General features: G+C 35.4%; 1 protein-coding gene across 2 annotated transcripts in view; it reads right to left on the bottom strand.

Annotated features, from left to right (window-relative positions):
* Window positions 1–2274: 2274 nt before the first annotated feature.
* GckIII (Germinal centre kinase III) overlaps window positions 2275–18141 on the bottom strand; it is a 93381-nt gene continuing 77514 nt past the window's right edge. For both annotated transcript variants that reach the window (XM_018457507.1, XM_018457506.1), the window contains 8 exons: window positions 5306–5471; window positions 4797–4954; window positions 4256–4441; window positions 3874–4019; window positions 3343–3625; window positions 2885–3250; window positions 2557–2780; window positions 2275–2481 (listed from right to left, as the gene is read on the bottom strand). In XM_018457507.1, the coding sequence (XP_018313009.1) occupies window positions 2472–2481; window positions 2557–2780; window positions 2885–3250; window positions 3343–3625; window positions 3874–4019; window positions 4256–4441; window positions 4797–4954; window positions 5306–5471 (1539 nt within the window). In that variant the 3' untranslated portion in view covers window positions 2275–2471. The remainder of the gene's footprint in view (window positions 2482–2556; window positions 2781–2884; window positions 3251–3342; window positions 3626–3873; window positions 4020–4255; window positions 4442–4796; window positions 4955–5305; window positions 5472–18141) is intronic.

Below are 18141 nucleotides of genomic sequence, written 5' to 3'. Positions count from 1 at the left end.
ACGTGTGTGTGTGTGTGTGTGTGTGTGTGTGTGTGTGTATGTGTGTGTGTGTGTGCGTGCGTGTGTGTGGAATTTCTTTTTCTTTCTCTATATATAATATATTTTATAAAATACATTAGTTTACAAAAAATGTTGGATTAAGTGTCGACGCCCTGCGCGGGAGTCATCGCAGCTCAGACTCGATCGTGAAAATCAAGTGCGGTGAATACGAGAAATACTCGTGTCTATAACGCAAGTTAAGTCTGGAAGAACGGCAGTACTTAAATTCCGTGTAATATATATATATATATATACATATACACACACATATACACACATACGTATATATATACACACACATATATATATATATATAAATAAATCCGGTCGTCGCTGTTCGAACGCACCGCGCGTTCAAGAAACTCTCCTCGTACCCTCTTAATGTGGTTTAAATTCTATTTGAATCGATTGTCGAGTCGTTCCACGTCAGCCATTGTCTCGAAGAATTGAAACTTTTATAAAAGGCGCTTTTATCTCGAAGTCTTTCTCGCTCGAACTATCGAATCGCATTCTACATACAATTCGGCAATACTGTACAGATAGTTTAACGACACGTTAACGTGGGACGACTCCACTGTTATTCTAAGTTAATGACGTAATGAGATATTAAGGCGCGATGTGGAAAGATCGAAGCGTCTTTCACGGATGTACGTATACTGGAGATGATAGAGTTCTAAAATAGCATTGTTTTTCGATGATTTTCAAGTGGATTTTACACACAACTAGAAATTAATTATATATATTTTTAAACGCTATTATATATGTCGCGTACGGTTTCTGAAACATTGTAACGGTTTACTTGCAATTTTTATGCAATAAGCGAAAACTACACGAAACGATAAAAGCCCTTGATAAATTTGTAATGGCAATATTGCCTATATTCTATGTCTATCATCTTCTTTAAATGACGAATGATCATGAGAAGGAAAAGGAATTCTTTTTCTCTTCGTAACAAGATCGTTTAACGGAGCTGTGCGACCGGTTGGCAAAGACGTCGATCAGAACAATAAGACTATCTTATCGTGCTACATACATATTTACAATTTCTCTAGCATCGTGCACTAGAGCTTTCTTCTTTCATGTTCGAAACATGCACTAGCGCAGGAAGCCACGGGAAGAAATCTACTCAAAGAATACATCTATTTTTCCTTTTTCTTGGCTGCTACCTTCTTTCTTTAGAACATACTCTATTAAATAAATATTCTCCCTGTAGAGAGAAATATCAATAAAAAGGCATGATTTTCAAAACTTTATAAAACTAAAAGTTTTTCCTTATACAGATTGCGTTTATACAGATGCTCGAGATAGCTCGCTAGTGCATGTTGCGAACGTATCTATATTGAGGCAAGACCAAGTCATCGAATACTTTTCATCTATCGCTTTTGCCGAGTCTGTACAATTTTGTTTTGTCGTATCGCCAGATCGATGTTCACGCCGAACATGAAGAAGGTTTAAAAGATATTTATTAGGCTATCATGTAATGGAGGTTTCAATTCAGCCTTTTCGCAAACGCACTGCCGTCTATTTTCTGCTTTTCTCTACTCGTAACTGATTGCCATAAGATCGCTAAAATGTTATCTCTTTTTTCAAGGGTAAGGCTCGTAACTATTAAATCGAATACTCTTCTCGACACATTCTCTCTAATTAATCTATTAATAATGAGGTACGTTTCAATATCTAAAATAGTGAAAAAGGAATCGACTGACAGTTCTTTTCGTTTATCTAGCAGATTTTTTAAAATAACATACTTTTTAATAAATAACTCTTCATTAATTATGTTATTTTTTCAGTTTTTTTAAACATAAAATATAGTTTCACATGTCCTTTGGATGTAATGCGCAGCTTCATGTGACTTTCCAAAATGATAAAGCTGCGAATATTAAAAAATTAACAAATTTTTTAAAAGTAAAAAATATACAAATTCCATAATAATAAATTGATTCTCCATTAAATTAATAATGATAAATTGATTCCATAATGATAAAGTGATTGAAATGAACTGTCGGGCGATGAATCAACATGGAGAAGCGTGTAAATGTAGAACAGCTCATTAGAGAAGTTCAGAAAAGGATCGATGACAATTACACGAGTAGGAACTGCAAGAATACTGGCACAACGTTTTGCGTGTATCTGCCGTTCATCTACGTATTATTATCCTACGATGAGGTAGGCAGATGAAAATGGGGCGATTCAGTAGACTACTTCGTAAAACTTCGATAGACTTCGTTTGAAGAGCGGGGAGGGAATGGGATGACGGGGCAAGGAACACATTTCCCTCGCACCTTCACGTTCACGTTCGGAATCGCCACTTATCGACATGCTCGGCTTGTATTAATTAGTAAATTGATAATCGAGAGAAATAACGTATAGTTTTACAATGTCAGGATATTTTGGGACCACAGTCTCTTGCGGACCTTTGTCCTCTCGCGTCCCTACGTATCCCTAAAACAAAAGAGCACGTTGTTCCTTTTGCTCAAATGTACCGCCGAGGTGTGTATTTTCTCAAGAGAATATTACCTTAAAATAACCTTCTCCATTAGCATAGATAGGCGCCCTTCAGAATGATTGGGGGGAAGTAGGGATTTAATCAGTTCGCGGATAAGGGACTCCGTCATTCCCGGCGACGTGCGTTCCGCCGATTCGAAGGCGCTTCGCAGTTCTTCTACAGCACCGCCATTCTTGCCACCACTACCGCCCTCGCCATTATTGTCTCTCACCGAATATTGGTGCTTTCGTTGAAGCTGTAATATTATTGAAAACATAAGTCATTTCCATAAAAATTCTCGATAATTTTAACTTGTTACACTTTTCATATTTTTACCATTTTAAGTATTACTTATAATACCTCGGAAAGGAGAGGAAAAACGACACCGGACAAAGCAACGCTTCGCGGATGCTTGAGCTCCTGTGAACTTCTGGGCCTTTGCTTGTCTTCGTTAGGTCTATGATCGGCCATCGAAGTGATGGGCACGTCCGGTTTACTGTTTCTCCTCTTTTCTCGTGAGTTGAAGTCCCTGCTGGCTCTATCCCGATCTCTGCCTTCCCTGTCTCGTTCTCGTTCTCTAACGACTTCTCTATCCTTCTCGCGGCTGTCGCGCATCTCCTTTGACTCTCTGAGCGTAGATTCTCGGCTGGAGTCACGATAGTCTCTGTCATCTCGTTTCTCTCTCGTGTCCACCGGTGGTGGAGGTGCGGCTTCATGTGGTCGGGACTACAAAAGAAAAAAGAAAGTAAGAAAGAGACATAAATATGAATATGTGTGTGAGATATCAAACAAAATTGATTATTGGAACAGCAACTTACAGGCGTGTGTTTCGCTAGATCACGCAACTCTCGCTTCTGTGAGGACTCGCTTCTGTAATGAATAAGCGTAGAATCCTTCGGCGGCGATCGCGAGGCACCATTTGCGTGTGGTTTAGTCGGTTGATTGTGATTGGAGGACCTGTGGTTTGTGTGTGTTAGGGTTAAAGATGCGGGCTGCTCGTCTAGTGGCAGCATAGGCACCACGGGTCCTTTGACCCCATGCGGGCCTTTCACCGTCATTATCCATGGCTCGTCCATGTCGCTGTCTTGCTTGGATTCCTCCCTGAACACCGTATAATGCAGTGTGTTACAATTTAGTACCGCGCTCGGATGGTGGCCTATTATACCGCGCGATTGATAAACGGCCTCGAACTGGTTTTCCTTCTTCTTACACGTTCGAGATATAAATTTATTGCGGAATTAACGACAGAAAAAAAAGAAGATCCTGAATGTACGTAACGTACGAAAATAACAAGCAGCGGCTTTTACTTTCGTAAGAAGCGTGACAGAAACGCGAATCAAGATACTCACGAATCCGAATTCTCGCTCTCGGTCTCCGACTCCTCGCTGCGCTGCGACTTCCACTTTTTGTACCTGTCAATCAGGTCAATCAGGTACGAGTTCTTCTTTGCCTTCCTGATAAACTGAAACTTCAGCAGTTCCTTCGCCGTCGGCCTCTGCACAGATATGAGCAAAATGATCAAAATAAAGGTCGATTACATTTCTCATATCGAATTCTCATTCTCATGTCGAAATTTTTGATTTATTAAACTAATTTTCTAATGTTATTGGTTACATTATTGATTATTGAGACGTTAAACGTTTCGACGTTAGAAATATTTCTGAAACGCGGAACACGATCGACTATCAACTCGAAATATATAGACAGCCATAAATCTAACGATATACTCACGTTTTCAGGATCCTTATTGAGGCAGGCTTCGACAAATTCCTTGAATTGTTTTGTGTAATTCCCAGTCAGCTGCGGTGGATTGTTCTTGGGTATTAGAAAGAGGACTCTCATGGGATGCAGCTCGCTGTTGGGTGGCTCTCCTTTCGCGAGCTCAATCGCCGTGATGCCCAAAGACCAAATGTCAGCCTGCGGGACAAGCGTTCGCGAAGTTACCACTTGCTAAATGAAGTGCTAATGAAATGCTAACGAAAATGTGACCGTGCCACTTTGAAACTAATTTCCAAAGAAGCGAATAAGAGGGAAAAAGCAAAGAGAAGTGGAAGAGAAAATCATCATCATCATATTTAAGAAGATTAATAAACAACTGATTTTGTTTTATATACGCAAATGATAATGATGTATATTCAGAAACAATTTCAGAAAATAAATAAAGATATTTTCGTATTTAAGATACGCATGTATATAAATTTAATAAACTTAGTTTATAGCAATGGACGGATGCATTCCGTAGTATATGGCGAAATTTAATTAACGCAATTACCTTGGAATCGTAAGCGGATTGTTTGATGACTTCGGGTGCCATCCAGAACGGCGTGCCGACGAAGGTATTTCGTTTACTGGTGGTATTTGTCAACTGACCAGCTACACCGAAGTCGGCCAACTTGACGTCGCCCATTTCGCTCAGTAAAACATTCGCCGCTATAAAATCAACAAAAATTCCATGCGAATTAAATATTAATCTTCCATTTTTAAAACAATAGAAAAATAATTAAAGCAGTATATTATTAATTAATCAAAAATTCTATTAATAATAAATAAATTTCATTTTGTGTAATTTCTACGTAAATTGACAATAATTGAACATTTTTTAATAGTTTTGCGTCACAGTCAACGCAATTAATTTACGCGGATTTTAATTAGATGAAATATTGATCAGCATATTTAATGTTTTGCTAAATTGAATCAATAGGACCTATCTTTAGATGCCTCTGTGTATGAAGAGCATCAGGTACCAATAAATACCTTTCGTGCCTCATCAAGCGAACGTACCTTTAATATCGCGATGGAGCTTACGCTCGCTGTGCAGATAATCCAGCCCTTTGAGCACCTCGCGTAATATCACGGCGATGTGCATCTCTTCGAAGCTACCGGCCTTCATCAAGTCCAGGGCCGAGCCGCCACCCAGATATTCCATAATGATCCACAGTTTCGTACCCTGTCAAGCAGAACGAATACGGATGAGATTGAGAACCATCGGTATAACGTAAGATGCGTTACGGGCGAGCTCTCCGGTAATTCCGACAATAAAGATCCGGAGCAGCATCTCAAGTAGTTGCCAATTAACGAAAATAGATCGCTCCATCGAACAATCACTATTCCCGATCGCGGCCGGACCTTGAGACGTAATTAAGGAAAATGTGCCGGAAGATATTAGCTACGCCGATATTCCTGAGAAAATTTCAGTAATCTTTGCGGATATAGCAACATCTTGACTTGTGCTTAAGGGGATTCTGGAGTCATGTGTTTTATCTACTTAACAAATTATTTTTTAGCACGCTATTTTCTTTAATTGCACAATTCATTAGATTTAATAATTCTTTTCCACGCAATTAAAGTAGAGGCATAAATGTAACTCAGATTGGTCAAGTTTATGTCGAGACAAAAAAAATTTAAGAAATTTAGATCTTTGTTATCAATAAAGCTATCAACGTGTGTTAATATTTGCTTCATGCAAAAATTTTGCAGTCTGTTGGTACGAAATGAGAGCAGCCGGAGCTGCAGATTACATGAGCAAACAATGTTGAATTCTCAAAATTAGGTCAGATATCGTAATGCAAAAGATTAAAGTGCTTGAAAGTTTGTGCATATGTGTTCGTGCAATAGTTGATGTAGACTGCGGTCCGATTCTCGCTTATGACACTTAAGAATCATTTCATTCTTGTTGTTTATCAAATGTCAACAAGGATAAATGATGCTCAAGAGCATTTTAAGCGTAAATCGGATCGCGTCCGTAGTAGTATGTATAGTACAGTGGCGTGTCAATGTTTCGTAAATTGTATGTCTGTGTTGTAAATCGGTTGTATGTGAGTCGCCTTAGCATCCCCTTAAGATAATTAGTTACGTAACTAATACCTAATTAGTAGCGTAATTCTAATACCTAATTAGTACCATAAAATAGATGTCTCAGCGATTTAAGCATGTTACAACTCCTCTTCCTCTCAGAAGAATAGATTTTTATTTATAAAACTGGGTAAGTAATTATTTCTCAGAGTCTCTATATATTATATTCATTTTATTTAAAAAACAAAAAACAAAAAGAGGAATAGGGCTACGAGCCAAAGGTTTATCGTTATAATTTAAAACTTAATAAATAAACAATAATAAGATTGAAAGACCGCTTATGTTAACTACAATATTTTAAACTAAGAAGCGCCACTAACGGTCTGAACGTTAAGATGTTGAACTATCCTAGATTCATTTAAATGAATTAATCTCAGAAATTATAATTGCGTGCCGATATGGTTGTCGGACTTTCAACGCAATCAAATCTGAAATATTAATAATCCCCCCAAATTTCCCAACTTAAAAACTGTAAATAAACATTAGTAAATAAACATATCATTAAAATATAAAACTTTAATGTGCCGGCTATAAACAATAAGACAAAAATAAAAATAAACAAACGTTTCGATCCCTATTGGATCATTATCAATGTTAAATTAGAATATTACAACAATATATAAAATTAAAAATTATACTTCGCTCTCTCGCAGTATCAACATTTCAGCTACATTTGCAGTAAATATTGTAGAATGTGGTATCAATAACATTATGTTCTTCTGGTTATGTATATAATAGAACGCATAATTATTGTTTCTGTTAAAAAGTACAATAAATAATATAATGTAATAGAACTGAGTAATATAATATAATAAGAAATATATAAACTAAATTATAATTAATAAACGTTGTAAGATATACAATCGTACATTATATATATTTAAAATAATTTAGTAGCAGCTAAATTGAAAAAGAATAAATACCTTAAAATGTGGATCTTAATAGACAGTCTATTGTTAGACAATGCGAAAAGAATGAAAAATAGTGTCATTTCTCGTCTGTTCTGAGATAATATAAAATCAACATTCAAAGCAAGAAGGTTGATGTGATAAAATAGAAGGAAAGGAGAGAGAAAGAAGGGGAAAAAATAAAATAGAGGAAGAAGAAAGGAGAGAGGGAATGTAAAAAGAAAGAGAAGGAAGTTATGAAGGAGAGAAAGATTGTATAATTTGTAAGTAAGATTCTGGTAACGAATCTGTTCCATTTTGTTTATTGAAACCTTTTTGTCTTTTAATATGGATCATTTCAGATACCAATCTTTTATTGTATGAAGATTCACTATCCAAAATTTTTACTTCATTCCATCAAAAATTGTGGTAAAAATTAATACGATGGTCGGTTATAACTGAGGGGGTAACCACTTAATGTAATCGTGGGACAAAGTCCTCGAAATCATTATAAAATTCATACGAAATCTCTATGTATAATCCAATAATTACATGTGCAACCACAAAATCATCATATAATATTAAATAAAATCGTATATTTAATCAAATTACTTCATATGTAGTGAAAAAAATTATTTATAATCAGATGAAATCATATGAAATCATGTAATCTGTGGGACAATATTTCAGTTAGTGGTTACCCCCTCGGTTATAACAGTAGAAGAACCAGTCTTTTTTCTTATATCAGAGATATGTTCGTGTAATCTCGTACTCAATTTTCTTTTTGTCTGACCAACATAGCTAGCTTCACAATCGTCACAAGAAATCTTATATACATATTATGTTCTGATTGGAAAGTAACTCTAACTTGTCTTTTCCTCTCTTAATAAAACTTTTTAACGTGTGGGGATAGAAAAGACTAGTTTGCAATGGAACATACTGGAAATAGGAAGGAAACTTTTGGAGATAGATTTGATGTAAGGAATTGTGAAATGTTTATCTTTAACATGTGCATTGTGTGTAATGTGTTCATTATGTATATGGAATTTTATTTTTTTTTCAATTGTAGAGAAGATGAAAGAGAGAGGATAACAATTATTGAGAAAAATATGAACAGCATCTATCAAATTTTTTTATTGAAAACGAGTGTGATAAGTGGATAATTTTGTCTATGAAACTAATGATTGTGCCTTTTTTGTGGTAGAGAGGATGATTAGAATGGAAATTAAAGAACCTTTCTGAAAACGTCTTTTTATAATAAATGTCACATATGATTCTTTGATTATCTATGATGAGTATCGTGTCAAGAAAACTCAGTCTGTTATTTGTACCAACCTCTATAGTAAATTGTAATCTTTTATGTAAAGAATTAAAAGTATTCAGTGTATCATTCGATAATATCAGATGGAAGTGCAAGGATGACATCATCAACATATCTAAAGTAAAACACAATGGTTGTACTAATAATTTATTGATTGCCATTTCTTCTAGATCTTGCATTACAATGTCGGCAATTATCGGTGATAATTGGAATACCAATACTTGTTTGTAAGTTTTATTATTAAAAAAGCAAAAAAGGTTGAATCTAAAATAAAGCTAACTGCAATAATAAATTCTTCTTTAGATATGTTTGTCTTCGTTGAAATGTAATCCCATCTCCTATCGATGCCATTTACTGCTAGAGCAATATTAGTAAAAAGAGACACTACATCTAACGAAGCCAAAACATATTGAAAATCAAAACGTGTGCCATTTAATTTATCAACTAATGGAAACTGTCTTTTATATGGCTAGGAGTTTGTGGTATGCTGTCATTAATAATATTGTGTAAAAAGAGAGAAAGACAATATAATGGACTATTAATAGAAGACACACAATCACTCTCAAAGGGTTACCGTCTTTATGTATTTTAGTCAATCCATAAGCCCTAGGTATAATGCCATCCGTTGTGAGCAATCTTCGATATGTTGGTTCGTCAATAAAACGATTGCACTTCCATTCTACAAGTAATACACGTAAGTCCTGAATCAATTTTTTAATTGGATCTTTATTAATCAATTGGTAAGTATTAGTATCTGAAAGAATCTCCTCCATTTTAGATACGTAGACGTCTTTGTCGAGAACAACAGTGGCATTTCCCTTGTCGGTGTTTCTAATGAGTATATTTGGATGGTCATTGATAAATTTTTTGGTTACGTATAGCCATTCTAAAATATAATTATCAATAAAATTCAGAGAAGGAAAATTATTATAGAATCTGTTGAGTATTGAAATAGAATTGTTTCTGACAAAATTAATTATGTTTTTAGGGCGACCACTTATATTATTTTCTATATGTTTAATGAATTCAATTAAGGTTTTTTCTTTGTTATTTCTATTGATAGGAAGCCCGAATTTTTCACCAAGTTGTAACAAAAACTGAACCTCTAAAGGAATGCTGCTCAAGTTTACAAATCATTTGTCATGTAATGTATCAAGAGGAGGCGCCTCACTGAAATTTACAGGATTAATATAAATTCTTTCAGAGTCAATATGAATGTTTTGTGAGTCATCAGAAACTGTGAGTTGATTATTGTGTGTGTTGTGTTAGATGTATCATTTTGAACATTAGAAACCGAACAAACGTAAGATATAGGTCTAATTTTAGATTTGTGTGTGTGTGATTGATGTAGATTTTTTATTTTATAACCAATCTATTTTTTTATGTATTCTATACATTTGTTCAAAAAAGTAAAAATTGTTAATATGATCTAAATATTTGAAGAACTCATTTTCTACAGAAGTTGGCAAAACGTCAGAAATCTTGTTGGAAATATTAAAAATATTAATTCTGGTTAAATTTAAATGACGATAAGCATCTTTCAACTCTAATCAACTCATTTTATTTATATTTATATCATGCCATATTTTTCTCTACTCGAATGACGACATGTTGCGTGACTGCCTGACGTGTTATTATATCGTTCGAGTCGCACTCCGATCACGATAGAGATCGACCGTGAACGATCAGCGATACGGAGCAAGCAACATCCCCACTATGGGGATGAGATGACCTCTCCTCAACAACGAACAGCAATATGATTAATCTCGCGGTGTTGTTCGCGATAATGAAGATTTATCGCGCCCTCTTGAACAGCCCGTAAATCACCATCTAATGCGGGCCCGTTAAGGAAAAACGCGTTCGCCGTTTCCTGCATTGGCCTATTAATTTTCCGCAAGCGCAACGCGCTTATTGCTCCAAGGCAACGCGCGTCATCGCTGACCGGATCCTCCTCTCCGTAGCGGTAATTATATCCGACATCGATGACCAATCACTGTGCGACTTATCGGATAAATTATACGACGCGCGTTAATTGTGGTAGTCGGCGGAGGCACTGTAGTGGTGCGGCGCGTAAGAACGATAAAATCGATGAGTTATCGCGCGTTAATAATCAGCGCGACCCGAGCTAATGATCCGCGTAAAGATATTGGAAGATTTACGCCCTTCGCTCGATCGATTATAAAGAAATAATTAATTGATCCCTCCCTTTCTTCTCTCCCGGGTTACTCGGCCGACCCAGAGGTGCCCCGTCGGCCACGGCCTTGCAATTACGCATTATCGTATGTATTATACGCTACTCTTCTCGCCGCCAAGTGTTGTCAAGCGAAAATGCACGCGTCGTGAAAAACGAAACATCACCCCTTCATGCGTGGAGTCGCTTATGTTCTAGGGGGCTTTGCGAATGACTGCGTTCGTGTCATAAAAGCTTTTATATGGACTTTACGGTCAGTAATACTATCAGTAACAACTAATACTGATCATGTTATTGATCGTGTGGTTAATATTAATGGACTGACGTAGAATATTGATGGTGATCTGGATTTCTTCATTCTCGAACATCAATATCTCTTACCACAGCTCAAGAATCAAGAAATCCGGATCATCATCAATATTACCAGTATTTATACACTGAAAAAAAGATTGGCTGCAGCAGCCAATTTTTGGTTGCGTTAGCCTATCCGCAATGTCAGTATAGGATTTCGATAGGCTAACACAACCAAAAATTGACTGATACAACCAATTAAAAATGCTATGCCATATTTTACCATCTAATTTGCTGCAGCAGCCAATCTTTTTTTTCAGTGTACAGTATTATTATTAGAGTCCGAGCGAAACTTTTACCGAAACTAAAAATGAACACTCATTACGTGTCAGTTTCGACTGAAACCATATAGCTCTTCTTCATAAATATTAATTTTAATATTTATGAAGTGTAATTATGGTTTTAATTAATTAAATTATGATGTTTATGAAGAAGTACTTATATTCTTTCGCCAAAATTGACACATAATCGAAATTTCGGTTTTCGATTTCGGCTAAAATTTAATTATTGTTTCAATAAATTATGATATTTATGAAGAAAAAATATGTGATATATTCTATATGTATGGCCTTTATAGGATTCCTATTTTTTAATTTTGGTTTCGGTTTCGGTTGAAATTGACATCTAGCCGAGTGTTTCGGTTCAGTTTTGGCAAAAGTTTCGGATGAATTCTAATTATTATCGACCATGTAAAGTCCGTTAAGAACTATGGCACGCAGAAAAACTTAAGCAGTAATTAAGACGTAAACATTAAGGAAATCAACATATTGGATTTGCAGTTGCTTATGTTATTATCTTACGGTCTCTAATTGGCCAATTCATTTACTGCTTCAGTTTTTTGTGACTTTAAAAAGAGCGCGTCTAGTATTTCCGGCAGTATAGTTGCGTAATTATATACATAAAACTAAGCTGAAATATTGTCAACAAAGCTGATCGTGTAAAGTTCGTATTATGTCCAATGTTGAATTCCATATATTGAAAGAAAGAAATGGTTGTAATGACCAATGTAATTTAATCATAACTTATAATTATTTCCGGTGCCAGCTTTATATTTTTTAAATATATAAAACTACAAATATAATATTTATTACTAAAATCATAGTAATATCGATAAAAATTAAATTCCTAACTATAATTATTTTAGCATACAATTACAGTCACAAGTATTAAACATTTTTCTCTCAATGTGATCCAACAGTAAAACGAAGTCTCGGGATAGATATGAAATATCAAACGCTTCGAGATAAAGAAATTCGTGGAAGGAGAGGAATGAATAAACATAGGACACATTGCCTCATGTGAAAGCATACCATATGTTCTATTAGATTCTTTATATCAATCTTTTTTTACGGGATCTCCTCGCGAGAGGCTCCTCATAAATTTTGGCTTCGGTTTTCGTTCGACGTTCGTGTGGTTGACGCGCACCATCGTTTTATGGCAAATAATTTTCGTAGTTTAAGCAGATCGACTGCGCGGGACTGAGGGCGTTCGCCAGGATGGCGAGCATTGGCTGCCCATAAAATTGCACCATTTATCACCGTCGTACGGTCAGGAGGCTTGTTCGAAGAGCGCCCTGCTTTTTCCCATCGATATCCTCTCGAGGTGGCCGTCGTCGTCGTTGCCATCGAGAGAGGGTTCGTTCAACTCGATTTCGACTAGCCACTTTTGTGGATTTCTACACGAACAGAGGGTTGCTGTGTCATCCCTCTGTTCTCTTTGTCTTCTTTCGACAGGAAGAAGCATGAGACGGATGACAGGCGACGATTTATCGACTTGTTCCAAGAACGTTATCAGAGATATCGATTTCAAGATAAACGCGTGAATTAATCCAGAAGGGATAGGGGATAATAAGAAAGTGAATTGCAGGTCAATCTCTAATCGACAAATTGTGAATTAACTCCGCTCGAGAACAGATGGTTGGGCAGATCAAGAGTCGTTATTGATCAGAAATTCATTTAATTGTATGATTCTTTATTTTCTTTCTGGTAATTCTTTCTCTGATTTGAAAGTAAAATTAAAATAATCTTATAAGCATATCTCGTATATATATATAAAATGTTCCTCGAATCAGTCGCCACTTTATGTGTTTTAATTCTTCATGATTTCGACGACTATTATGAGAAGTGTACATTCTATGTCCCCTGTAGCGGAATTCTCTAACTTGTTATGCAGTCGTTATGAGTTCATAACGACAGTTACGCAGTTTTTTTACCATATAAAATATCTGCGCGATTGTCGTTATGAGCACATAACGATTGCATAACGAGTTACAGAATTCCACTGCTGTACAGTTATGATTGTTTACGTTTGTCTCATTACTTTATCGATGACACAGATTCGTGGATTACTTTATCAGTATCAATTGAATTAGCTTGGGATCGAATAAAACATTATATATAATAATATACTGATGAATTAATTTTTTTATATACTACAAAGAGAATATGGAAAAAAATATAGTTTCTAAAAAAAAAAAATAATTTGACTTTGATTTTTTTGTTGAAAAATAAACAATTTTGAAATTTTTCTTACACAATTAATTCTTCGTTAAAAATCAACAAACTCTTGTTAGAAATATTTGGTTGCCAACCATCGGAAGTAACTATTGTAAAAAATTGTGACGACCGATTCGAGAAACACCCTGTATATTTTTATATATGCGAGTTTTTATTTAAAAAAAAGACAAATTTTAAGGAGTCAGTTTACATAACGGGTTACGCATTGCAACAGAACTATTATTAGTCGGCCAATTTCCTAATGGTCTGGATCTCTCGTTCGACACGAGTCGAGAATAGACTCGCCCCTCGTGTACTCGACTATTATTTTTCAATCCCCTTACATCTCGCCCCTGCCTCCTTCGTGGCAATTATAGTTAATTGACGGAGTCTGATAATCGACTACTTTCACTCTCGGCGAGTGACGACAAAGGCGCTTAATTTTAGTGCTTTGGGGGCAGAAGATCCATTGGAATACAATAATCACCATAATCGAATGCAATAATAACCGCAATTTAAGTACAATAATCGGAAATCGCAACCTTTTTTTAGAACTAAATGACACATTAGATTTTCATTTTGTATAAAATTTCAAATCTAATTTCTGATACTGTATTGTACTTAAAAATAAAGTGACGTACTCGATATGATTTAAAAAAATATAAAATAAAAGACAAAATTTAAACTCTTGCAAATCGGCAGATTTAAAAGTCTAATTCAGCTATGAAAAAAAGTTGTTGATCGCACAGATGCAGTTAAGCCGATTTACTCGCGAACAAGTTGCAATTTATCGACATTTAATTCGGCGTTTTAGTCATGCGGGAGTGTGACACAGAAGGGCGCGAATCCAAAGCGAAGATTAATTCTGTCGTGTCGTTCGTCAATGCCAATGACACTCCTGCCATTTCGCGAAGCGGAGGTATAAAAGGGCATAGTGCTCCAAAAAGAGCAAAGAGAAATCGACTAGCCCCATTAATCACCCATACACTAAGCGTTTTTGTCTCTATTTTGCGTGACGTGTTGCATTTTATAGGATGTAGATTTCATGTAAAATGCGTGTTTAAGCCCTAATTTAAATTCTGAGATTTACTTTCTCTCTCTCTCTCTCTCTCTCTCTCTCTCTCTCTCTCGTTTTTTCTACTTTCATATTTCATTTCTACTTTATTTTATTATTCTTATTAAATTTTATTTATTTTTGTTTAATCTTACTTCATTTATTTTCACTTATTATCTTTATATTATTTTACTATCTTTGTTTAATTCTTTTATATAATATTTTTGTATCATATATGTATAGCTCTACATCTGAGTTCTCTATTGACGTTCACCAATTTTTGTTTGTTACAATTACAATTGTAACGTTTATTAGCACTTAAGGAAATAATGTTCTTTCCAAAGCATAAAACGTCTGTCTAGCTGGCCCCTCCACTTAACCAAATCTTAATGAATAAATTATATAATAATGTGCTATTTATGCGCTTTCAAAATCGGCAAAAAAAAATTTTGTACACATTTTGATTAAAAAAATTTTTTTGTAGGAAGCTGAATAGGCTGTCAGTCAGCCCCCTCACGTGTTAATAACAACCTATTTAATCCTACACAAGATTTATGCGCTATTTATGCGCTTTCATATTTACATAGTTTCAATTTTTACGCGGCATCTTTTAAAGCACTTCCTTGAAGCAAATAGTCATATTCATCCCTAAGTCGTTTAAAATTGCAAAATTACACTATCTAACTAGGCAAAATATATCCTCGATTTATGACTGACAGCCTACTCAGCCTCCCCACAAAAAATTTTTTTTTTAGCTAAACGAAATGAGCGCAAAAAATTTTTTTTGCAGATTTTGAGAGCGCATAAATAGCGCATTATTATATAATTTATTCATTAAGATTTGGTTAAGTGGGAGGGCCAGCTAGGCAGACGTTACAATAAATACACTTGCACTGTTAGAAATGCTTCGTTTATACATAAATAAAGCTCATGGTTATGAACGAAATTAAAAATAATGAATGATTTAAGTGAAAATTAAGTTACAGTAGTTACTTAAATGTAATGAACGTGTACATTAAATTTCATGAAAAGTACATTAATTTCATGTACATGTACACAAATATACTTTTCAGTTATAAATACATTAAATTTAATATAATGTCATGAAATATATTAAGTTCAAATTGTGTAATTTAAAAGTATTAAATTTAAACTAAATTTTTCATGAAATTTTTAATAGTGTAGAGATTCACTTTTATCTCTTTCTCTTTCGTGTAAATGAATTCTTTTTCAAACTTTAAATACCATGTTTGTAATCTCCGTGACTTCGATCACTTGAAACTTTCCCTCGTGCACGATGACAACGACGATATAACTTTCATGATAAAGCACAACATCACGTGCAGCGCAACGTAAGGTCACAAAGAGCTAAAGTACCCTCTTCATTTGACCCGTTACTATCGAGGAACGTGTTTTCCAGCGTCGATCGAGCAACTGACCGTAAATCTCGGCCGCAAAGTTAAACTAGAGTGGTAGAATCACGTGATTTTTACGGAAAATTGACACATAACCTACTTGACATTCCTTGGATATTGGCTTTGTAATATCCGCGATCACACAAATTTAAAAGCAAATAATTAAAATCGAAAATCTTAGTGCACGTGCCGTCTGCCGGATATGCTTTGTTCGCGAATCATGGATGCACAATACGACTATCTCATTCTTTGATTCGAAGCCGTACGGAAAAATTGAATAAACGGAATGGCAAAGATACCGTGATTTCATTAAGTGGAAAGACTTCGCCAAGATGAGTTCCGTGCAATTATATTCGTTCATTCGTAAAATTTCGACCGCGCCATTCCTATTCGGATGCAGAATGCGGGTATTGTCTTTTGTTTGGAGCACAATGAACCGTGAATATAATAGGATAAAAGAGAAGAAGCGTCGCGGATTTTTATTCATATACAAAGAGCAGATATTACACGCCAGGAGTAAAATTCCATTTCACAAAAATGCTTCTGCTAATTATCGCAATACGCCCCTGGGATCCTGCAGCGTTATTAAAACGCATTATATAATGATTTTACATAACGTATAAACCTATATTCGCTTGCAACGATTTTAATAATGAAAATTGATGTTGAGACATCAAGAGTCATGCACGTAGTGAACAATAAACAGAAAGTAACATGAGCTACACGTGCAGCGATCGTTTTATTAATCAGGAGGCTTCGAAACATTATTTTTAAAAGATCAATAAAGAAGCGATATTTCTAGCCGTCTTTTATGACGAGCAGTGAGAGGAAACAAGAGAAGAATCACGACAGGACGCCCTCATAATAGACGATACATCCGGATTGAGAAATATTCCGAAGGAGTGCCGCTAAGTCTTGCGAGAGTTGTCTCGTTCGTCTAACTTACCCAACGTACTGTCATCTACGCATTCTCATACCGTTTCTGAAATAAATATCGCAATCTGCATAAACGCTAACAATCCAGATACTCTTCCTGCGGTATCTTATGAACGTAATTGAGTTGAAATTACAGTTCCCACGAGATTGAGTCTTGAACGTCTCATGAGATATGAATTTAGTATAGCTCTTATTGATGATTGTCTACGTGAGCAAACAGTATGAATCTCTTTCAATCGTCGAAGATTATTGGCAATTTGTGAGATATTATGGAAACAGTGAGTTATGACAAAAGTTAATAAATTATTAAATATTTCTGGTTTGAAAAAATGTATGTATACACACATATATACACTTTTTAAAGTGCTGTAAGAAAAACCATCCACTATTTATTTCTAATTTTTTCAAAGAAATAATAATAAGTTGATAGAATTATTAGAAATATTTTTAAAATATTAGAAAATAATACATTAGAAAGAAATACAATATTTTTTAAAGACTTAGAATTCCTTAGGAAAAATATCTGCTCACTTCAAACGAATTTTTTTAAGCGCACGCTGAAGGAGAAAGCATCCGCCATTTATTTATTAATTTTTAGAATAAAACAATAACAAGTTGATAAAATTATTAGAAATATTTTAAAAATATATTACAAAATGAAGACATATTTCAAAAATATATAATATTTTTTAAAAGCTTAGAATTCTCTAAGCTCTAAAAGAAAACATCTGCGCATTTCAAATGAATATGATTTTATACCATTCTATCGTGTGCTCCGGAAAAATTTCGTCCCCGTCGCCCTATGGCGCGCAAGCTACCAGATCGAGGAGTGCCGTCACCTGATAACCGTTGTTGACCGACTTGGTCCTATCTTAATAACAGTTTCCGAAGACAGGAAAGCTATGACGATCGAGGCGGTAGCGAGGTGGCCATGGTACATCCGTTACACGATGACATCAGGCGCGTAGACGGGCGCGTAGGCACCCGCGTGCCTTCTTTCATCTCCGCAATAACCGTCGATGTGTCATTACGGAAACATGTCATTGTTCCTCTCGTATCATGCGAGGGAATGAAAAAATTTCGACGGTGAGAGCTCGGGAGGTGCGGACGCGGAA

Source organism: Mycetomoellerius zeteki, unplaced genomic scaffold (genome assembly GCF_001594055.1).
Source record: "Mycetomoellerius zeteki isolate Tzet28-1 unplaced genomic scaffold, Tzet1.0 scaffold64, whole genome shotgun sequence".
Lineage (NCBI taxonomy): Eukaryota > Metazoa > Arthropoda > Insecta > Hymenoptera > Formicidae > Mycetomoellerius > Mycetomoellerius zeteki.
Note: the sequence above shows the minus strand (reverse complement) of the source record. Positions and strands in the feature narration are given on the sequence as shown.